The following is a 23755-nucleotide window of genomic DNA, read 5'->3' on the forward strand; positions in this document are numbered from 1 at the left end:
GAAGGAAAACAACAAATTGGGAAAAAAATCTTCATAAAAACCTCTGACAAAGGCTTAATTACTCAAATTTATAAAGAGCTAAATCAATTGTACAAAAAACCAAGCCATTCCCCAATTGATAAATGGGCAAGGAACATGGATAGGTAGTTTTCAGATAAAGAAATCAAAACTATTAATAAGCACATGAAGAAGTGTTCTAAATCTCTTATAATCAGAGAGATGCAAATCAAAACAACTCTGAGGCATCACCTCACACCTAGCAGATTGGCTAACATGACAGTTATCGAAAGTAATGAATGCTGGAGGGGATGTGGCAAAGTAGGGACATTAATTCATTGCTGGTGGAGTTGTGAACTGATCCAACCATTCTGGAGGGCAATTTGGAACTATGCCCAAAGGGCGACAAAAGAATGTCTACCCTTTGATCCAGCCATAGCACTGCTGGGTCTGTACCCCAGAGAGATAATGGACAAAAAGACTTGTACAAAAATATTCATAGCTGTGCTCTTTGTGGTGGCCAAAAACTGGAAAATGAAGGGATGCCCATCAATTGGGGAATGGCTGAGCAAATTGTGGTATATGTTGGTGATGGAATACTATTGTGCTCAAAGGAATAATAAAGTGGAGGAATTCCATGGAGACTGGAACAACCTCCAGGAAGTGATGCAGAGAGAAAGGAGCAGAACCAGGAAAACATTGTACACAGACATGGAAAAACACTGTGGTATAATCGAACGTAATGAACTTCTCCATTAGTGGCAGTATAATGTCCCTGAACAATCTGCAGGGATCTAGGAGAAAAAACAGTATCCATAAGCAGAGGACAAACTGAGGGAGTAGAAACACCGAGGAAAAGCAACTGCCTGACTACAGTGGCTGAGGGGACATGACAGAGGAGAGACTCTAAACGAACACTCTAATGCAAATATTAACATGGCAATGAGTTCGAATCAAGAACACATGTGATACCCAGTGGAATCACGCGTCGGCTACGGGGGGGGGGGTGGGAGGGAGGAAAAGAAAATGATCTTTGTCTTTAATGAATAATGCATGGAAATGATCAAATAAAATACTATAAAATAAAAAAAAAGACTTTTGAAATAACCTATATACTTTGTCAGTCATAACTTCTTTATGAAGACGGTTTTGTTTAATCAGTGTTCTTTTATTTATTTGTTTATCTATTAAAGTTTAATTAATTTGGAATATTTTTCCATGGTTACATGATTCATGTTCTTTCTCTCCCCTCCTCGCACCCCCCTCCTGTAGCCAACGAGCAATTCCACTGGGTTTTACATGTGTCATTGATCAAGACCTGTTTCCATATTATTAGTATTTGCATTAGGGTGATCATTTAGAGTCTATATCCCTAATAATATCCCCATCAACCTATGTGATTAAGCAATTGTTTTTCTTCTGTATTTCTACTCCCACAGTTCTTCCTCTGGATGTGGATAGTGTTCTTTTTCATAAGTCCCTCAGAATTGTCCTGGATCATTGCATTGCCGCTAGTAGAGAAGTCCATTACATTCGGTTTTACCATAGTGTATCAGTCTCTGTATACAATGTTCTCTTGATTTTGCTCCTTTTACTCTGCATCAATTCCTGGAGGTTGGTCCAGTTCACATGGAATTCCTCCAGTTCATTATTCCTTTGAGCACAATTGTATTCCATCACCAACAGATACCACAATTTGTTCAGCCATTCCCCAATTGAAGGGCATCCCCTCATTTTCCAATTTTTTGCCACAATAAAGAGAGCAGCTATATATATTTTTGTATAAGTCTTTTTTCCTTATGATCTCTTTGGGGTACAAACTCAGCAGTGTTATGGCTGGATCAAAGGGCAGGCAGTCTTTTAACACCCTTTGGGCATAGTTCAAAATTGCCTTCCAGAATGGTTGGATCAATTCACAACTCCACCAGCAGTGTATTAATGTCTGAATTTTGCCACATCACTTCCAACATTTATTACTTTCCTTTGTTTTTGTATTCGCTAATCTGCTAGGTGTGAGGTGGTATTTCAGAGTTGTTTTGATTTGCATTTCTCTGATTAGAAGAGATTTAGAACTCAGTGTTCTTTTTTTTTTTTTAAACATATGTGCATACATATAAGGGAAGTACTTAGAAGGAGTTATTGGGAAGGCATTTGTTGGGGCAACGAGGTAATACAGAGTAACAGGCTTTGAGTCAGGAAGTCTCATCTTCCTGAGTTCAAATCTGGCTCCAGATACTTCCTACATGTGTGATGCTGTTTGCCTCCAAAAAAAGTAAAGAAAGTAAAATGTGTTGTACATGGAAGAAAATTTTGTACTCTATGTTTTAGGTATGAATTTGCCCGAAATATTTTTTTTATTTACATTTTTATAATTTTTAACATCTCACTCTATGAGATCCAAAGATGATCAGAGTATTTTAAAACATATAACAAGACATTTTGGAGTTAAAATTTATATTTCCCCCCCAAATAGTCAAAATTCCACACTTAAGATTCAACAAAAGTTCAAAATATAGACAACAAGTCTCAGGATAATAGTGATTTAAAATATTGGCAGGATTGTCTTCCTGAAACCTGGCAGGATCAAAGAGCAGGCATTCTTTTAAAGCCCTTAGAGCATAATTCCACATTGCCTTCCAGAATGGTTGGATTAATTTATAATCCCACCAGCAATGCATTAGTGTTTGAATTTTGCCATATCCTCTCCAATATTTATTATATTCCTTTACTGTCATATTGGCCAATTGAGCAGAATGATTTCAGAAAGAGTTGGAAAGATCTTCATAGACTGATGCAGAGTGAAATAAACAGAACCAGGAGAACATTGTACACAATAATAGCAATGTTAGTGGGATGATCAACTGTAATAGACTTAGCTATTCTCAGCAATACAACGATCCAGGATGGTTCTGAAGGACTTAAGACAAAGAATGCTACCCACCTCCAGAGAAAGAACTGTTGGAATCAGAATGCAGATGAAAGCATATGATTTTAAAAAATTGTTTATTTGAGTTTATGTTTGGGGGTTTTGGTTTTATAAGATTAGTCACAAAAATTAACAAAATGGAAAAAATTTTAAAAAAGAAAATGGGGATGCTACTACTTACAGGATTATTGTGAAGATTAAATGATGTAATGAATAGAAAGTTCTTTGTAAGTGTAAGGAGTTGTATGAATATAAATGATCATTATTATAAAAAAAATAAAGTATTAGTGATGAGCAGTAACATTTCTACCCCTGTTTTAAAGGAGCATTATCAACAGAGACTACATGGTCTGGTTTAGCTTAGCCTTGCAGGATAAAGCAGAGCTTCTGGGTACTATTAGCAGTTGTCAGGGCATAAGTAGGAGAGCAGGTGAGGGGACGTAAGTGGCTCAGTGGATTGAGAGCCAGGCTTAGAGATGGGAGGTCCTAGGTTCAAATATAGCCTTGGACATGTCCTAGCTATATGACCCTGGGCAAGTCATTTGCCTAGCCCTTCCCACTCTTCAGCTTTGAAACCAATACTAAATATTGATTCTAAGATGGAAGGTAAGGGTTTAAAAAAAAAGTAGGGGAGAAGGGAAAAGGAAAAAGAAGGGCAAATGAATAAAGGGAGTAGTGGCAAGAGGAATAAAAGAGATATAGAGAAGAGAAGATGGCCTGTGAAAATGAGAGAGAAGAAGAGTACCAGTAACTACTGCTTTATTTTCTTATTCCTATTTTAATCAAAAGATTCCTAGGCCAGCATTCAGAAAGTCTTGATTTTAGTCATCTCCTGTAAACTGTATTTTTCATGGAGTACTTGTGAAGATACAATGAAATAACATGGTAGTGGGGGAAAGACCTTTGAAAAGAAAAGAAAATTTCTAATTCTAGGAATAATTGATTGCATTATAATTTTTATTAGGGGATCTGATCTAATAGTTATAGAAAATGCTTAAGAACGTGTTCTGGGAAGGAAGCATCTCTTGCAAATAACTGGCATTAGCATTGCATCAGGCACATGATCTCTGAAGGGCCCTGGGAACTATTCTGATCCTATGTGAGGTCTTTATATATTTTCTGCTTCTACAAGCACTGATGAGTTCCCCATGCCACCTATGGGAGCTACTGGAGACATAATTCTCAATAGTCATAGAAGTGGAATTCTCTGATTAGGTTACAGACCCTTTGCTTTTATTCCCTTTTCTCTGCTGTACAATAGTAGTAGCAGTAATAGAGAACTAGGATGGAGAGAAACATCTCTGCCTTTCTGAAATGAATGAAGTGAACAAAAAGGCCTTCGTTGCATTTTATGATTGGCCCTCATATCCCCACTTGCTTTGTCTTGGATACTTAAACTATTCAGAAACATTATTTTCTCAAAATATTCTAATAACTAGAATAAAATGATTTGCCTTTTTAAAAAAGGGGTGCTGGGGAGAGCTTTTGGATCCTTTAGAGATCATGTGCTTGGTCCACAGTGGTCTCCACTGAGAAAACAACTCTTCCCTTCTTTTCCTTTAAATGATTTCTCCTCACCTCCTCTCCTCTGATCTTCTCTCTCTTTTCTCATCTTCCCTTTCTAGAACTCCCTGTTGAAGGATCGGAGTCCAGAACTTTTGTACTTTGCTGATGTCTGTGCAGGCCCTGGTGGCTTCTCTGAATATGTGCTTTGGAGAAAGAAGTGGCATGCAAAGGGCTTTGGAATGACCTTGAAAGGACCCAATGACTTTAAGCTGGAGGATTTCTATGCAGCTTCCAGTGAACTCTTTGAACCCTACTATGGTATGCATTATGGAAGGGGAAATTATCTTCTCAAAGGAAAAGATTGCTGTGTTATAAATATGAAACACTGTTTTGGCAGTTGGATCAGTCTTGTTTGGTTCTGACTTGGGACCCAAGTAATTAATAAAGAATAGTAATAATAATACAGGTATCCCTTTTACATTGTGGGGATTAGGGGTTTGGCACCCTTGTGATCTGGAAAATCTGCATCAAATTTTTTGGCCCTCCCTTCATATCAGAGAAGTTTGAATTTTTTCTTTTTCTTTTTTTTTATGGGGTGTTTATAATACCTTTGTAAAATTTGGGGTATTTGGTCATAGGCTACATAGTTTCTAAACTTTTTTCTGTGTTGTCTGCTGACCCTTGCATGTTGTCAGCAGCTTCTGCAAAACTCTTTAAAAATTTCCATTTAGTTTCTTACACTAACCCATACTATATCAAAACCATGATGGAGAAAATTGAAATGTGGAAGGGATACTTGTATTTATGCTTAAGGTTTGCAAAGCACTTCATAAATATTATCCTTACAACATCCCTGGGAGATTGGTGCTATTGTTTATTCCCAATTACAGGTGAGGAAACTAAGGCAGGTAGAAGTTAAATGACTTGCCCAGGATCACATAGCAAGTTCCAGAGATTGGATTTGAACTCAGCAACTCACTGTTATCAGTGAGCAAGTGCTTGATTCCTTCCCTGTCTGATTCCATCAGGCCAGCTGCATATGAATATGTTGCAACATGAAACACGGCAAATTCTTATCAGTTATTCATTCTCCTTTCAGCAAGAATTCTTTGTCAATGGTAACAGAAAGTAATAAAACCATATAATACTTTGCTGAACAGTGGCAGGGTTATTAACAAATACAGATCCTAATCCTTTCACCAACTCTGAGTGTTGAATGTATCTGGGTGATGGATAGCCCAGTTTCTGTCCCCATATTTCCTGATTGTTCTGGGCTTGTCACCATATCTGTCTAACCGTCTTCATACTTAATGTTTAGTAGGAAGAAAAGAAGAGAAAACATCTTAGTGAGCCAACAAATAAGTCTAGTAAGAAACATTCTTTCAGATTTCTCTTATACCTTTATTTCTCGTATCATAGTCATTTCTGAAATATACCCCTCCCCTACCTAGTAAGCCTGTCTTTATAACAATAAAAAATTAAGCAAGACCGACTGACAAATTGTTCCTGATAGTGTATACAACATTCAATACTCACAGGCTGCCCTGGGCCCCCCTAACCCTCTCTTACAACACAAGGAGGGAAATGAAATAGCATGAATCTAGGGAAAAGATTTAGGAATCTTTGTAATTTGAAAATGAGGGTAAGTTCATAAATTTACATTCTGCTACTGTAAAGTACCCTCTGTTTTATAAAAAAAAACTCATTTTGAATGTCTCTCTTATGAAAAATCCTATCAGTCCCATGCATTGTTTTTATCACATGAGGCCCCTGACTTTAGTCCTTATGTGGGTTGAGCTTCATACTGAGGACAGTGTAATGACAGCTCTCTTGTAGGAGAATTAAAAGTTGCTATGTACCTTTGGGTACTGCCCAAAGTACTATGTTTACCTAGTCCCTAGGAAAGCATTTGGAATATGAACTAACCACATGTATCTTCTTAGGTGATGGCGGGATTGATGGAGATGGAGATGTCACCCGACCAGGGAACATCACAGCTTTTCGAAATTTTATTCTGGATAATACTGATCGCAAAGGTGTGCACTTTATGATGGCTGATGGGGTAAGTGATATCTTTTTCGATGAGAAGTTGACACAGTGCTTCTTGGGTTTTACATTCCCTTTAAAGGGGTTAAGATTGAATTATGTCATCTTCTGATAGAAGCCCTTGTTTAGGATGGACATTGGTCTCAAGTTTGGTGTGGAGGGGTGAGGAAGGGAGGTAGGTGCTATGGTGCTGTGTGTACATGATCTTGTGAAGACCAGATGAGGAGAAGGTTATATGTACTATTTCCTTTAGGGTCAATTGGAATATCCAACTCTCTTTTTTATTTGGCTCTGAGTCATGGCAGGCGAAGGAATAAATATAACTAAAATGAACCAGTCAGAAACAAACAAGGAAAAGTCATAAATCATTTGTCAACCTCAGTACTTGTGACAGCCCTTTTTGGATATATACTATCCAGATTTAGCCAGCCCCAGATCTGTTTGAGAGATTGAAAGCAGAGGTCCAATTCCTCCCCACCCCCAAATGCTGGGGGAGAAAGACAGTAGTGGCATGGAAGGCAATCTATAGTGGGAAACTACAAGGAGTTGGACTGATGATTTGTTCAGGAACCTTGTTTCCAGGGCAACTCTTTAAGGAAGAGATAGAAATCCAGTGTAGTTTTCTTAGGCAGAAAGATTCAGCCACTGTTAATTCAACCTTCCAAAGAATCTTTACTTGGGATGAGTTACCATTTATCCTGGGCCAGGGCCAGGGCCAAAGATAGCTAGTCTCAGTTCCTTTACCTCTAGAATAAATAGGGAGGTTGAAGAGGGAAAAGCCTTTTAAGGGGCTAGTTTTTTTTTTTTAAACACTTATCTTCCGTCTTGGAGTCAATACTGTGTATTGGCTCCAGGGCAGAAGAGTGGTAAGGGCTAGGCAATGGGGGTCAAGTGACTTGCCCAGGGTCACACAGCTGGGAAGTGTCTGAGGCCAGATTTGAACCTAGGACCTCCCATCTCTAGGCCTGGCTCTCAATCCACTGAGCTACCCAGCTGCCCCCAAGGGGCTAGTTTTAAGATAAATGTCAGCAGGTATTCCAAACATCTTCAGAATGATATGTAGGCATAATTAGGAGCCTTCGAAGAGTGAGGACAACTTGTCAAGGATGGTCTCATTTAAAAGATGTGGCCCAACTGGGATTGGCAAATATGACTCACTCAAGGAACAGTGAACAGTTAGGAAACTAGCTTTGATCTGACTGAATGTGGGACTGATATTACACATGGCAGTAGGAGCCACAAACTGAAGGACTGTCTTTCCATGCATGCAGTATGAAAGGATTGCTAGGTTCCCATCACTACATCATCTTCTTCAAATTGGGAAGGCATTATATATTTTTGCTTCTGTCTCTCTTGCCTGTTAATTCAGACGAGCTGACTCAATTTTGCTTGACATGATTCCTACCAAGGTTATAGAGGAAACCAAGGCCTTCTGTGTCTTCATGAGTCTTGGTCTGTGCTCCCTTTGTGGATCCCAGGAAGAAGGAAGTGACCTTAAGAATATCAAGAATATATTAAATCTTTAAAATTCCATTATTTGGTCTCCACTTAATTTTGTAATTTTGATCACATTTATATTTGTTGTTTAATTATAATCTATTAACAACAATTATGTATACAATTTTTGTCTTTTTTATATTTATGACTTCTTTATATATAAACCTGGGATCAGTTTTTACAAAACTGCCATATGATCTTGAGTGGGGATTAGATGGGAAGAATATTAAAGCTATTTAGTGACCTAGGATCCAGCAAGTAAGCCAGTTAGAGTAAAATGGGAAATGCATCCTTGGGAAAGGGGGCACCATGTTATAAAGAAGCTGTTGTTTATTGTTATGTTAGCTAGCACCTTATTTTTCAGAACTATTCTTACAACTCTTTCAAGTCATCTATACAGGGACTGTTGAATGGTCCCATGTGGAGAAGCATTCCCAGAACACTTGTTCCCTGGGTCTCGGGGGACCTGGAGGAGTATCCCTTGTTCTGCCATGCTTGCTCCACTTCTGTCATGGAAATCCAAGGAAGGAGATCAGAGAGAGAACAGAATTACAAAGTTGACCTAGCCAGAAGTGGAGCAAGCATGGTAGAACAAGGGTTACTCCTCCAGATTCCCTGGCAAAGTTGGGGCAGGGTGGGCACAAATTTAGTTTGGGCAAAGCTAATTCCCTTGTTGTCTCAGTTTCCTTCTTTCAGAAGGGATAATCATTTCTGTGACGGAGGTGAGATAGATATTTTGTGTCTATGAAATGAGGTGATGGAGATGTGAGTACTTTGAAAAAATACAAAGACTTACCATTCATGGTCCCTAATTTTGTGGTTTTCTTTCAGGGTTTCTCTGTGGAGAAGCAAGAAAACTTGCAGGAAATCCTCAGTAAGCAGCTCTTGTTGTGCCAGTTTCTCACAGGACTGTCTGTTATCCGCACAGGTAGTGCTTTGTCTTCCTTGGTTGTCTCATCACCTCAAGCCTCCCCCAGGGTCACTTTTGTTGGGACTGAATGAAGGGTTGTTGGTGTGAACATGGGTATGAACAGGAGTGGAAATAGCACTATATGGCAGTCATAGACACAAATCCAAAAATGCCTGTTTAGATGACAGAATTCAGGGAAGGAAGGTGAGAGGGACCTTCAGAATTCCCCTTCATAACTGATACCTTGAGCCATCCACATCCTCTTAAGCAGAGCTTTGTTGTCTGTGGTTATTTTTCCCTGCCCTCATTTTACAACGACTCCCTGTGACATCCCTTCTCTCCCTACCCCTTCCCTTGAGAGGCTAATGATTACAACTGGTTTTGTCTCTCTCTGCTCCAGGAGGCCACTTCATCTGTAAAACCTTTGATTTGTTCACACCATTCAGCGTGGGACTCATATACCTGCTATACACTTGCTTTGAACGTGTGTCTCTTTTTAAGCCTGTCACCAGCCGGCCTGCCAACTCAGAGAGGTGAGGCCTCCCTCCCCTCCCCTCATAGGCATGTCTCTAATAATATTGCCCCCAAAGTACCTCTAGGTGCTTTTCCTTGACATGACAGTGAAAGATGGTGAAATGTTTTCCAACTGGGCATTGAGATCTTTACTTTACAGCAACATTGCCTAAAGTAATTTGGCCATGAAACACCTTTGGGCTGTGATTGGCTGTCTTCAAGTATTTTCAGGCCTTTCATATAGAAGAGGAATTAGACTGATTCTGCTTGGTCCCAGATGGCAGAATTAGGAGCAGTTGGTAGCAGTTAAACTGAGAAAGATATAAGTTTTATCTAAGAAAAACCTACCTAAGTCATGCAAAAATGGAATGGACTGTTTCAGGGTCTCCTTAATCCTTCCACCTCTTAGATGTCTGCGATATGCAGCATCATATAAGGAGAAATCCTGGCCCAAGATTTATCAGGCATATGACCTTGGGCATATAATTTAATTTTTGAGCCTCATTTTCTTTATCTATAGAATGGGCATCATAATACCTATATTACTTTGCAGGGGGTTTTGTGAGAAAAGTTCTTTGCTACAGTGCTATAAAAAAATTAGTACTAAAGTATGTTTCTTGAGGGGCTCTATCTTATATTTACCGTTCTTTCTTGCACCTAGCACAGGCACCCAGTAAGGATTTGTTGATTGAGGAGGAAGAGTGCTGAAGAGAGAGTCTTCTGAATAGCTGAAAATGAATGTCTTAATATTGACATTGGGATGTCCTTGGGAAAAGATCAGTGCAGCTGTGGGTTAGGAGGGAGGCTGTGTTGTGTATGGCAGAGAAGCTCTTGCTCACTGGGAGGGATGGATGTCCCCTGGCAGGTACGTGGTGTGCAAGAGCTTGAAGTCTGGGATTGACGACGTGCGGGAATACCTCTTTGAGGTAAACTGCAAGCTCAATCAGCTTCGCAAGAGTGACCTGGATGTCAACCTTGTTGTCCCCCTGGAGGTGATCAAGGGAGACCCTGAATTTACTGACTACATGATCCGATCCAACGAGAGGTGAGGGGACAACCAGGAGCTGAGGGGTTCATAGCCTGCTGAGCTTTCCACTCCATCTGAGGCCTGGTCAGCAGATTGTGAATCCTTCCCTCAGTAGTTAAATTTCTTTGCCTCCCTATTCTGCCTAAATTCTTGTCTCAGGCCCTCATCCTTCCCCCATTGTTGCCCCTTTTGCTGGTTCTGCATCCTCACTGTAGTTAATGCCCATGACTTTAGGAAATTATTTATAGAAGCATCTGTGGTACCATGCCACAGAAATGGTCCAGATACTAAATAGACTGGTCCTAGACTGGTCCAGTTTCACACTGCCTTGGAAAGTCTTAGTTTCAGAGTTTCTCCACTTGACCAGATGCATAGCTATGTGTATTCTGTATCACTTCCCAGTTTAAAAAAAATTCTGTTTCACTGATATGGGTCTTCCACTTAATGTAATGGTCTTCTAAATCAGTGGACAATGGGACAGATTTGATTTATCTGATAAGCCTGCATTCATGGTATGGTGAGTATAGCTGGCCTAGGAATTGGACAGACTGGGGTCATGGTATGCTTTTAACACTGTCTGTATGACGTTGGCAAGTCACTTTTTCAGCTGCTCAAGACAGCTCTTTAAGAAAAGGGTTCTTAACCAGGCCATTGTCTTAAGTTTCAGCTAAACCTTCCCTTGTATGGAGTCTCTGAATTTTGAAAAAAAAATTTTTGATAACTATATTTCAACATAATTAATCCTTTTGTTATCCTATGTATTTTATGTTATACATTTTAAAACATTCTGAGAAGGGGATTGCATGCATACATGCATGCACACACATATGAATTCCTGCTCTGAGATTGTAAGGTACATTGATAAGGAAATTTTCTTACTCAAGAGTCCTCTATACTGATGTAATCACAGATCCATTTCCTGTTCCTATTCCCATCAGAAAACTTATCAAGAAATACCAAGAGGTATTTGAAAGGCCCTTGATAAAACATTAGATTCTTAGGTTGCCTAGAGAAGTTTAAGATAATTGGGGAATATTTGGGAAGACTCACATAGGCATGAGTTGAGAGGGGAGGATCTTCTTTCCCAGTCTGCTCTCAGTCTTCCCCTTGCTGCATTCAGCCCATCCAATAAAAAAAAAATCTCTTCTAGTTGTATGCTTTGAGGATATTGTTTTTTTTATCCTGTATTTTATATTTGATTTTATACTGTACAAAACCCAAAGCCTCTTCTCTGAGGTTGGAGTGGAGATGCTTATGTGTGCTAAAATTCAAACCTTCTTCCATTGTTGCTAACTAAAGAAAAAGTTTATTCTCAATATTCTCATAAAACATTGTTTCAACATTTCCTACAAGGTTTGTAGGATATCCCCGAGAAAGGACAGCTTGACCTTTTGGTCTCATCTAAATTTCTAGTTGCCAGTAAGTCTGCCCTTTTCAGAGACTTCAGGATTTAGTTAGGACCTGTAAATTTACAAAGGTTTTCCTTAGAGGTAGAGAGATGGTCCTCATGACAAGTAGGGGCTATGCCCACTTCATTTGATGCAACCAATAATGATTATCTTTCATCCCTGTGAGGCTGGCCAATTAGATAATTTGATTTATCTGATAAGACTGTATGTTCCTCACAAGAAATGATGTGTAACTTGTAGATTTGCCTCAGTTTTACTCTCTGTTAAATTTCAAATGAGACAGCTTTTAACATTTTTCAAAGCACTTTTACATGAATTATTTCATTGATACCATGGGAGGTAAGGTAGGCAGAGGTTAATATACCTTCTTGACTTGAAGAAAGTAAAGCTCAGAGAAGTTAAGTATTTTTTTTTTCAGTTACTCAATTACTTAGGTGGGTACTCCTAGGCTAGAATGCGTTTTTTCCTCTCTAATTTGGTGCATTCTCTTCATGGCTATATCACCTCCCATTTAGAATGAAGACACAATAGATACAGTAAAAATGGCCTAGTATTCTTTAGCCACATTGTAATAAATGACTATTAGTTCAATCAAAAGCAAATGAGAAGATGATAGGATGGTTGATATTTATAAACTGTTCCTCAAGCCACAGACTTTTTTGTCTTTTTTCATAAATCCCTCCTAAAGCCAAATTGTGTTCTCTCTTTCAGCCACTGCAGCTCACAGATCAAAGCCCTGGCCAAAATTCATGCCTTTGTCCAAGACTCGTGAGTGTTTTCCCTCCTGGATAGAAGTGGGTTGTGCATACCAGGGCAGCAGTTCAGCAAGATTCCTGGGAATATTTTGCCCCCAACACCTTTTAATTCAAGTCACCAACTGTTAGGCACTTTGTTGAGTGTGCATAACACTGTGCTAAGACGGAGAGAGAAATCAAAGATATATGACATGGTCTCTACTCTCAAAGAGTGAAATTACAGTCAACTTAGAGAATAAAACTAACACATGAGAAATACCATGAGGATAGGTATAAAGCAGTGTGCTAATAGGTGTTTAGTGCACATCAGTTGCTTTTGAGGTTCATGGCACTGTATTATAGGCATTGAGGGAGATACAGAGATGAATAAGACATGAAATCTGCCCTTTGTGAGATCATGCAAATGAAATATGTGAGTACTAAGGCAACAGAGGATATAAAAAGTGATCGGTGAAGTAAACTTTAGTATAGAAAGACTTTCTGGAGGAGGTGAGTTTGGATCTTGTTTCATAGCCATCATTACTTAATTGAAGCTTGCTAATTTAAGCCAGTTAAAAGAATCAATATGGATTTGGTTAGAATAGAGAAAACAGAATTATGCTGATGGGACATAGAAGGAAGACATTTGGGACAGGAAGGTAAGCAAGTTTGTTGCTTCCTTCCCCTTTTCTCTCTGGGTAAGTAATCTCTTAATTTCATGAGAGAGAGGCCTAGAGAAGTGTCATGTGCATCCTAAGATAATGGTGGAACTGTGTATATGTGCATATGTGCAGGCCCTGGTATACACATAGCATTAGGTTTCTGAGCTTCCTTGGTGTGTTAATGCTGGCTTTTTCCACAGGACTCTTAGTGAACCACGCCAGGCAGATATCCGAAAAGGGTGCCTTCGACTCTGGGGGGTGAGTATTTTCAACCATGTCAGAGTCCAGCAGGCTGTTTCCTGGACTGCCCTAAAGAAAGGTAGTAAGTATTCTCAGCCTTAATGCTTCCCTGTGCATCAGGGACCAGGCTGATGGCTGAAAGAGACTGGCCTGCCCTTAGTTAGACTCACTATTCATTCACTTGGGCACTATACTTTAGATTCTTCCTTTCAGCTCCCTCACTTAAGTACTCCCATGTGGCCAACTCTGGGGAGGTGGGCAGGTGGGCAGGTGGGCAAGTGAGGCATAGTTTCTTATTGATTTTTCTGTGTAGCCACACTGGTCTTAAAGATTACTAGCGCATACAGGTAACATGGAGGGATGCCAACTCTAGGGGGAGATGGGAATCTGATCCCTTCACCCTGGTTCCACCTGGCAATCCTCTCCTCAGCTCTTCTCTGTTGTTCTGGCCACCCAGATATGCACAAGAGGAGATAGGACAGCTAGTAATTCCCCAAACTAAAACTGTTGTTTATCTTTAAGATTCCAGATCAAGCCAGAGTTGCTCTCTCTTCTTCAGATCCAAAGTCCAAGTTCTTTGAATTGATAAAGGTGAGTGAGCTATTTAGTATCTGGGAAACAGTGAGGCTCATGGAGATGCGATGTAGGAGAAATCCTTGAGATAGTCCCCTGCCTTCCTCACCCCACTCAGAGGGGCTTGATTGTATCACTCTCCCCCACCCTTCTAAAAGTGTTAGCACCAGCACCTCCCCTGCATCCCCAGGGAAGCTGTCACATAGGCTGACAGCTCTCATCTCAAGATGCAACCATGTTAATTATCACCATTCTCCTGAGCATAGGATCATTACTGCTTCCCAGCTTACTTGACTCCTGTGGGATTCGCCATTTCAGACTCCGACAACAGTGGAAAGTAGATTCTACTTTGTAGCTGGAGCAAGGAGGCAGAGGAGCAAAGACAACTCCCACCCTGCAAGTGCTGGCACAAATCAGAACTTAGGGTCAGGCTTACTTAAGGTCTAGTCTTGGTTTACCAGGAAGTCCTCCCAGCAGTGCCCAGGCTCTTAGTTTCTTTCCTAGTTGACTGGGCTGAGCATTTCTTTGTTCCTCGTTTCTCCAAATCCGTGCTTTCCCTGAGTTTTGTTTGAGTCTCTGAGAGGGAGAAGTAGCCCTTGTTCTATGGGAATGTGTGACAAGTGGACCTCATGAAAACCCTAAAAAATGATTGGCTTTGTTTGTATTGAATTGAACAGGGAGGAGAGAGGCCTTAACTGCTCTCAACAAACAGCTGGAAAAATCCTTCCCTTTGGTTTTATTGAGGGGGTGGTGTTTATATTCTAGTGACATTTCCTTATAACTGCTGGTGAATCGATCTGCATGCACTTGGGAACTCTTTGTTCTTTTCTTTCTCAGCATCTTATAAAAGGCCCTAAAGGAACATTCTAGACAATTTGAAACATGCTCTATTTAGTATATGATTTGGCCAATGGAAGGTGCAGGGGGAGCAGTGTCCAGGCCCTTTTGCCTAGGGTGGTTCATCCTTCCATTTTAACTGTCCTTTCTCTCAACCCTGCTATAGGGCACTGACATTGATATCTTCAGCTATAAGCCTACTCCACTCAACTCCAAAACCCTGGATAAAATTCGCTCTGTTCTGGACTACCGCTGCATGGTGTCGGGGAATGAGCAGAAGTTCCTCATTGGCTTAGGGGTGAGTGGGTGTGTATGTTTGTACTTAGTTTCCTGGATTGGGTTTCTTTCAGACTAGCTTGATGCCTCTGCATTGAGGACATTGTTTTGTTGCCTGGTAGCACTTGATGTTTGTTCCTTGTAACTTACACTCCACTTACCTGGCAGGGGAAACATAGGCAGTTTTCCCTGGAAGCCATTACACTTTGGCTGTGCTGACACCTAGGATTTCTCCATGTCTTCACAATAATTATGTTCCTCTATTTTAATAGAGGGAGAAGAAACAAGTGTTCCTTTAGAACATTAATATCTCCAAGGGTCATGGAATTAACTAAGACAAACAGAAGGGCTGGGTGTAATTTTGTTTGTTTTGATGGTTTTAACAGAAGAAAGAAAGGGGAGGAAAAATGGAATATACTAGAAAAAGGAAGAGGAAGGAGAAGGAACTTACTATTTCACATAATAACTTGAAATGAATAACAAATATTGAGGAAGTCATGAGAAAAATGGTCATTACATGAACATTACTTTTATCTGAACTAGACAAAGGAGGATTGATCATACTCAAACACATACAGTTTGATGTGAAAATACTTTAGACTGAGCAGGAAAATAGGCAGAGGGAAAGAAAAAGAGAAGAGAATATCATTTAAGAGGGAAGATAGGATTGGTGATAGAGCAAAGTAAACAGCAATGTCAGAACATGACAGAAGGTTTAAAAGGAGAGAGTTAAAGTCTATAATCAAGGACAAGAGCAGAGGGTAGCAACATAAAAACAATGCTTCAATACTAATTTAATTGATCACTAAAAAGAACATAAGAAAGAAGTTAAAGACCTGAATGGAATTTAATAAAAGTTAAATATGATAGATGATTGGTTATTATTGAATGGAAACAGAAAAGAATATACATGTTTCTAAGTTATGCATGGTACTTTTGTAAAAACCAATCATGTAGTTAGGGCATAAAAACCTTATGCAGGAAAGCAGGTAAATTAAACACATCTTTTATTGATCATAATGTAATACGAATTATCTTCAAAAAAAGACCTTTGAGGAAGATATCAAAAATCAATTGGAGTTCAAATAATTTTTTAAATCCTCATCTACCATCTTAGAATCAATACTGTACATTGGTTCCTGGGCAGGAGTAGTAAGGACTTGGTAGTGGGGATTAAATGATTTACCCAGGGTCACATAGCTAGGAAATGTCTGGTCAGATTTGAACCTAGGTCCTCCTATCTCTAGGCCTGGATCTCTGCTCACTGAGCCTCCTAGATTTTCCCTGAGACCAAATAATTTGATCCTAATGAGTTTGTAGTTTAAAGAACAAATTATAAAAAGTAATAGAAAATTTCATCAAAGTAGATAACAACAATGGAAATACATTTGGGATGCAGTTAAAGCAGTCCTTAGAGTGAAGTTTATCTCTAAACACTTTTCATCAGTGAAAGAAAGAAATAATGAATTGAGCATGCAATTAAAAAACACTAAAAAAGCAAAATATTAAAAAAAAAAAACCCTACATTAAGCATTTTGAAAATGAAAGAAGGGATTAACAAAACTGAAAGCAAAAAACACCCCTGAATTATTAAATAAAACCAGGAGCTAATTTTGGGTGGGGAAAAAAGAAAGAAAATAAACACAGTCTAAGTTTTTAAAAAGAGAAAACCAAATTGTTGCTATAAAAAAGAGTTCACAGCAATTGACAATTAAGTAAAGGGAAAGTTGCAGAAAAAATTGTGATCAATTATATGTAGGAACAGACAATCAATACAGATAAGCTGTATTTTGACTTGCTGTGGCAGTCATGCTTCAACTCTAGTAGGACAACTTGATCTTTTCTTCTTTGAACCCTGCTGCTGATTGTCCTCATCCCTGTTGAAGGGGCTGCCCTGGCTTTTGGAAACCTTTCTCATGCTCTTGAATTTTTCTAAGGTGTTTGGCTTTTGGATGGACATTGATGTCACCAGGCCTGTCCTATGCAAGTTGATTTTGTTTCTTTCCTTGACTGTATAAGCCTCACTTTTCTCCCTCAGGTATCTTTTACAATATGAGCTGAGGTAAAGAACAGTCTTGGGGGACTGGCATCTTGCCTAGTTGGTTAATGTTTTTTGCTGTATCTCCTCACTCTCTTGTATTTTCTCTCAGAACCATCTGGTTTTCTTGTCTTTTGTGTCCTTTTCTCAAGAGCTTGTTCATGCCTTCATTCTTTTTTGAATACTTTATCCTCCTTTTCCATTCTCTCTTTCTTTCCTCCTGTGTTTTGTGCCTCTTCACTTCCCCTCCCTTTCTCTTCTTTTTCTTTTCATGTGAACCTCTCCTCTCCTCAGGGCCACTAATACTGCTGTTGCTGGGCAAGGATGGACACCTGCCAAAAGAACAGAGTCAGAATCTGCATTTCTCTTCTACTTCTGAGGCTGTCAAGGGAGGAGCTACCCTGTCATTTAAATAAACTTTCATAAGAAATTTATTTTCTTCCACACTCCCCATTTCCTCATTGCAATATATACCATCAGCTGCCAGGAAGAAAACACACATACTTGGGGTGCAGTACTAGCTGGAGTGTTGACTGTGAATTAAGCCTTACAAGACCCTGCCTCTTTCCTTTTATCCTCTTGACCTAGTCCTCCCTCTTTGCAGAAATCCCAGATCTATACATGGGACGGCCGACAGTCAGACCGCTGGACAAAGCTGGATCTCAAGACAGAGCTGCCCCGGGACACACTTCTCTCAGTGGAAATTGTCCATGAACTGAAAGGGGAGGTCAGAGGTGGTTTTAAGTTCATTTGCTGTTGCCTTGCCTGGCCTTATTCCTCCCTTTCCCCTTGTGCTGGCAATACACATCTTGCAGGCAGACTGGAAAAGACCCTGGTTACTGTATTCCTGCTTTCAGTTATATCTGCCAAATAGAATAGTCACTCTCAGTAAGCCTGTCTTTGAATAAGGCAGATGTAATTCATAGTCAGCTCTTAGAGGTTTGTGCTTCTGTAGCACTCCTCTATTCTGCCCCCTCCACTCTCCCCAACAGTGTAGAGAATCCAAAGGAGAAAGGCAGAAATCCTTTCCTTTTGGCCTTCTGTGTTTTTTAAGGGCAAGGCTCAGCGGAAGATCAGCGCAATCCACATCCTTGATGCGTTGGTGCTGAATGGCAGTGATATCCGGGAGCAGCACTTCATCCATCGGTATGGCCTTGGGAAGATATGATCTGGTAGGGTAGACTTGGAAAGCCAGGCTCCAGCTTGATTGATCTCTGTGGAAGCTTGTATGCAGCCTCAAAATGCTTTCTTCGGCAATCTTTCATTTGCCTCTGGTGTCCACTGTTGGGTGGTGCTGGGGGCCTCCGCTCTACTCGGATTAGGCAGAGCTCTGCAGGTGGCTCCAGCTTTCCACTGGGCCAGAGGATGCTGAGGCACCAAAGATCTCAACTCTTCCATGTGGTGCCACCACAGCCACTCAGATCTGTCTGTGGAGAGGTGTGTTCCAGGGTTGAGAGGAGATGACTTAGAGGGAAAGGGTATTCCCCTGAAGAGATCTTATACACGTGTAGAGGCTATTAACTGCTTAGTTAAAGAAGTTGAGCAGACTCGTACCGTGGCAGAGTAAGACTAGGGAACAGAGTGGAGATCAGAAGAGCACATAGTCCCCTCAGACAGCTTCCAATGGAAGAATGTTCTAAACAAGGGTTCTCTCTTAGGGAAGGGAGAATGAGTAAGAAGGGGGAGATGGTGATGTTTAAAAAAAAAAGACATAGAAAAGGGCAGTAAGGAAACACTTTTTAAAACCCTCATGCACTTCCTAGCTGTGTGATCCTGGGCAAGTCACAACCTCTGTTGTCTAGCCCTTACAGCTTTTCTTCTGTGGAACTGATACACAGTAATGATTCCAAGATGAAAGGTAAGGGATTTAAAAAACCCTCCTGAAAAGTTGAATAACACAAGAAGGTATGCAGATGAATAGAGTACAAATTGATTTGAGGCCTAGAGGTAAGGAGGTGGGCAGTTGGGATAAACTGACTGAAGATCTAGAGGAGATGTGTTTGAGGTTGGCCTTGGACATTGCAGCTGTTACAAGGGAATCACTTTAAAAGACTGATATATATTAATTTAAGGTCGCCAAGGAATCAGCTATGTAATTCCTAAATGAAAAACTCAAGTCAGCCGTCAGCCTTTTTTTGGAGTTTAATTACAATAGGAGCAAGAAAGGAATTAGAGATATATATAGAGAGAGAAAGGGGAGAGAAGGGAATAGGGCTTAAATACCCCTTCTGTTTAGGCTGGGCCAAAAGGCCCAAGCCCTTAGATAGCTGGGGCAAAGAAAAGAGATCAGTCCCTTTCACTCACGTGTCCAAAATGGAGAAACAGTCTCAGAGGCCCCCACCTTCAGCTTCCTTCCGAGCAAGCTTCCTCAGAGCCAAGGAACCACACCGACCAAAAACTCAATCCCCTCTCCAGTCTCCAGACCCTCTATCTTTAAGGACACCATCCAAGTTGCCTCCCCTCAGTCCTCACATCTACCAATCACTCTTCATCAATTTCCCTGTCAATGGAGGCTCTCGCTTAACCCAGGACCGCCCAGAGGTTTCTGGCTTTTGCACATGTCTGTTGAAGGTCATATTTTCAAATGATTAAATCTATACTCCTTTGCTACAGCCCTTTCTAAATCCTGTTAACTTGAGTATGGTAGAGATTGGAATAATTAAATTTTGATCTAGGCTGCAGCCCTTACTCAATCTTATTAGGACTGAATAGGGTGGAGTATCTCCATTGTATCAATTCTAAAATCAATCAAGACTCAAAGAAATTCCTGTTCTATGCTCAAGCATAGGTCAAAGTCCTTTCCATTGTTCAGCAAAGGGTTTCTGTCCTAAAGTAATCTTAAGAAGGGAAGAGAAGGAACCTCCCATGCCAATGGAGTTCCCATTCCAATAGACTATCATTAAGAAATTTTCCAAGTATGAAATATCCCAATGGTGAAATTTTCAACAATTATAAGTCTAAGGAAATTTGAGGTTTACACAGCCCTGCTGGGGATTCAGAACTAAGATTCTATGCTGGTGACTTGGCAAGTGATTTCTAAATGCATATGGGTTGATGACTAGAAGCAGTGAAGATTCCTAGGACTTAGAGCTAGAAAAGACCTTAGAAATTAACTTCATCAGTTTTCCTTTTACAAATAAACCTAGAGAAGTCACGGTAATAAGTGACAGAGGGGAGACAGCTAACTAGGTGGCTCAGTGGATAGAGAGCCAGACTTAGATATGGGAGGTCCTGGGTTCAAATTTGGCCTCAGATATTTCTTAATTATATGACCCTGAGCAATAGCCTAGCTCTCACTGCTCTTCTTTCTTAGTACTAATACACAGTATTGATTTTAAGACGGAAGATAAGGGTTAAAAAAATAGCTGGAATTGGAGGCTAGATTTTCTGACTTTAAACTAATTGTTGTTTCTTGAGACCTGCCTTTTGCCTGCCTCTGAGAGACTTTTGCTTTTGTTGCAGGATTCAGCTTGCTGAGAAGTTTGTGAAAGCTGTTTCCAAATCCAGTAGGCCTGACATGAACCCTATCAGGTTTGTGAGCAATTTCCAGTGCTGCTAGTAGCCAAAGGTAGCCTTCCTAGGACTATGCTTTAGCACTCATCAAATCATAGCACACAGGTGGCCGATGGAATGCAGGTGGAATCATACTTGTATTCCACTTATGTCTAAAGAAGACCCTACTAGAGATTCTGCCAGTGCTAGGAATGCCCCTTTGCCTCTCAAGCAAATTAATGTCCCCGTGCTTGCTGCATTGCCTAAAATCCTATTAGGGATTCATTAATTTGGGTTTAAATTTTGTATTTCCAAGTATCATTTGGACAAGGTAAATACTTTTATCTGTAAATATTTGTGATATTTTATGGAGAATGTTAGGGGTTTTTTTCACCCTTAACTTAGATAGATAGGAGACTACTGAGGGGAATGATAGTTTTTATGGGAAATAGAGGAAGAAATAGTTCTGCAGCACAGGGAATCCATACCTGGGCTCAGAAATGAACAGCTTATTGCCAGGAAGTATGTCGAGTAGTGCCAGGGAGGGGAGAAAAAGTACAACATAGAAGGAGGAGAGGGCAAGTTTCCCTTATGTCCTGCTTTGCTTATATCAAGCCCTGTTGTGTGGGCACTACTAAAGGAGAAGAAATGATCTGTATTTTCTAATGCAGTCAGCCCTGCTCCCTAAGGCTGAGCAAGCCTAGATCTTGACTTATTTGCAACTGCTATAAAATTCCATATCCACTTAGTTCCTAAAAGGAAGTCTCCAATATTCCTGGCTAGGGTTATGTGGCTGGGATAGCAGTTCTGTGTTATCCTTTCGAGAGGTATTTTCATTTTATAAAGGGTATTCGGGCACAGAAGTTTTAACCGAGGAATGAATTGCTTATAGTAGGATTTTTGGATATTAAAAAAAGGCAGGTGGCTTGTCAAGGACTCCAATTTTGAGGGAAGTTTCCCAACAGCTGTCTCAGAGATTTTCTCAGGGACCCCTGGAGGAGTAGGGTAGAACACATCAGAGAAATTGATTGGACTGGGAGTATACATTACTATCCATTTGGCAGATTGCTGACTTGTATAGTTAGGGATTTTTCCTCTTGAATTCAACCTTGTTCTAGCTAGGGATATAAGATTTCTCCTAAATAAGCACCAACCAGATTAAGAACAGATGTCTGAGTGGGATTGTTTGGCCTCTCCTGTTTGACCCCTTTCCTGCATAATTACCATCATGATATTATCTTCCTAACTTTCATTGGGGAGAATAGGCTTGACCAGCTTGGGGGACCAGTAGAGGGAGCTGTGAGATCATTGGGAACTTTCCTCTTCAGAAGGAAAAAAGGGAAAGAGAGAAAGGGTCGAAGATAGATGGATGAGATTCAGATGTCAGGCCTGTTATCTACTCCAGATGGGCAGTGGGTAATACCCATGAAAATTGGGGAATTCAATTCACGTGGCCTTTGTTTCTTTCCTTAACACCATCCCCAGAGTAAAGGAGATGTACAGACTGGAAGACATGGAGAGAATTTTTGACAGGTGAGTAATTAGAAAACAATTGAAGAGCATAGAACAACCATTTGTATCTCAGTAAACCAGGATAGCTCAAGAGTTTGACAAAATCTAAGGTGCTTCTTGGGATCAGTCCTAGACATCTTTGGCAATTCCTTGGGTTTGTAATCTGCTCCTTGGACTGACTGCAGGAACTAAAACTTGCAAAGGGAGCAGGGATTTAGGAAGGAGTTAGTGTGTTTCTGCCTGGTGAAGGCCACTGTTGTATTCCCCACACCACTGTGAACCATGGGTGTAGCTAGGAGCCCCATGGCTGAGAGACAATTCAGGCTAGTGTTGGGAGGCAGGTGAGGCAGGTGGACCCCAGGCAGAAATATGGACTCATTGTCACTGTCATAGTTAGGAATTTTCCCTGTGAGAGGCAGAACAGACTTGATGAAACCCCTGAATCCCAGTCCTTGGTGCATACTGTCAGCAGAGTTTGGAGCTGCTTTTGTTTTTTTCAGTAGTGGTGCAATCCCTGTGACTGCATCTGTGGGAATAGCTGTGCAGTCTTTATGGGCTGGTCTGTATGTGAGTCTACATATATCGGAATATCTGACTGTATTTGTGTATGAGCTGGAACCATGATGGGTTCTCTACAAACCTCCTCTTCTTCCCTTGAGCTGTGATTTGGGTATTATTGTTTGACAATAACATTACCTGGGTGTGCGGTGGGAGGGAGAACTGTGGGTCCCTAGCAGTCATTTATGTTAGTCACACATAAAACCTAGAGAACAGCAGTACTTGAATATGTAAAATTGTTACATGTCATAGCAAGAATGTGCTCCTCACCTGGCTCAGTAGGATTCATTCTTTGTGCTGTGTATGGACAGGGTCTAGGAATCCTTCAACCTCAGAAGTGGGAGAGGCTGGTCAGCCCAAGCCCAACACAGTCACATTGTGCAAGAGGAAAGAGTTCAGGGGCATACAGCATATGTTGCAGATCTAGGACTAGAACCTGGCTCGCATTCTCCCTGGCCATTTTTTTCCCTCCTACACCATGAGACCTGTGATTTAATTTTGGCTTTGACACCGACTCATTATATGACCCCAGGCAAATCTTGTGTCACTGCACTTACGTTTCCTCATTCGTCAAATGGGGATAATAATACCAAACCCTACCTAACTTCTGAAATTGTTCTGAGAATCCACTGAGATAATGAAATGAAAGCATTTGTGAGGACTATAAAGCTCTGTTCAAATATTAGGGATTATTTTCATCCACATTAAATGGACCAGCCTGACTGGACATTAAAGCCATGGCCTTATTGGTCCTAAGTTCACTAGCTCTGACTTTAGATTTCACTCAGAATAAATATCTTACTGGTAGTAGCACAACAATCATAATTATTGACTACTTTCTGTTGATGGGCTCATCTCCAGAGGTGGAACAGATCTTGTTCCTCCGTGGCAGGCAGTTCATTCCTAAATTCTGATTGAAGTTGTGATTGCTTAGATAGTTTTGGTGTTTGCCACAACGTTTGAACACAATATAAAATGATTGCTTTTCTCATCGTGCACTCC

General features: G+C 40.5%; 1 protein-coding gene across 2 annotated transcripts in view; it reads left to right on the forward strand.

The window, feature by feature from the left end:
• CMTR1 (cap methyltransferase 1) overlaps positions 1-23755 on the forward strand; it is a 74032-nt gene that overhangs the window by 45721 nt on the left and 4556 nt on the right. For both annotated transcript variants that reach the window (XM_001379166.5, XM_016431030.2), the window contains exons 9-21: positions 4549-4747; positions 6373-6491; positions 8804-8900; positions 9283-9415; positions 10261-10440; positions 12543-12599; positions 13428-13485; positions 13990-14058; positions 15044-15175; positions 17796-17918; positions 18246-18337; positions 20654-20722; positions 22169-22216. In XM_001379166.5, coding sequence (XP_001379203.2) covers positions 4549-4747; positions 6373-6491; positions 8804-8900; positions 9283-9415; positions 10261-10440; positions 12543-12599; positions 13428-13485; positions 13990-14058; positions 15044-15175; positions 17796-17918; positions 18246-18337; positions 20654-20722; positions 22169-22216 — 1376 coding nt within the window. The remainder of the gene's footprint in view (positions 1-4548; positions 4748-6372; positions 6492-8803; positions 8901-9282; positions 9416-10260; positions 10441-12542; positions 12600-13427; positions 13486-13989; positions 14059-15043; positions 15176-17795; positions 17919-18245; positions 18338-20653; positions 20723-22168; positions 22217-23755) is intronic.

This window comes from Monodelphis domestica, chromosome 2 (assembly GCF_027887165.1).
Source record: "Monodelphis domestica isolate mMonDom1 chromosome 2, mMonDom1.pri, whole genome shotgun sequence".
NCBI classification, from domain to species: domain Eukaryota; kingdom Metazoa; phylum Chordata; class Mammalia; order Didelphimorphia; family Didelphidae; genus Monodelphis; species Monodelphis domestica.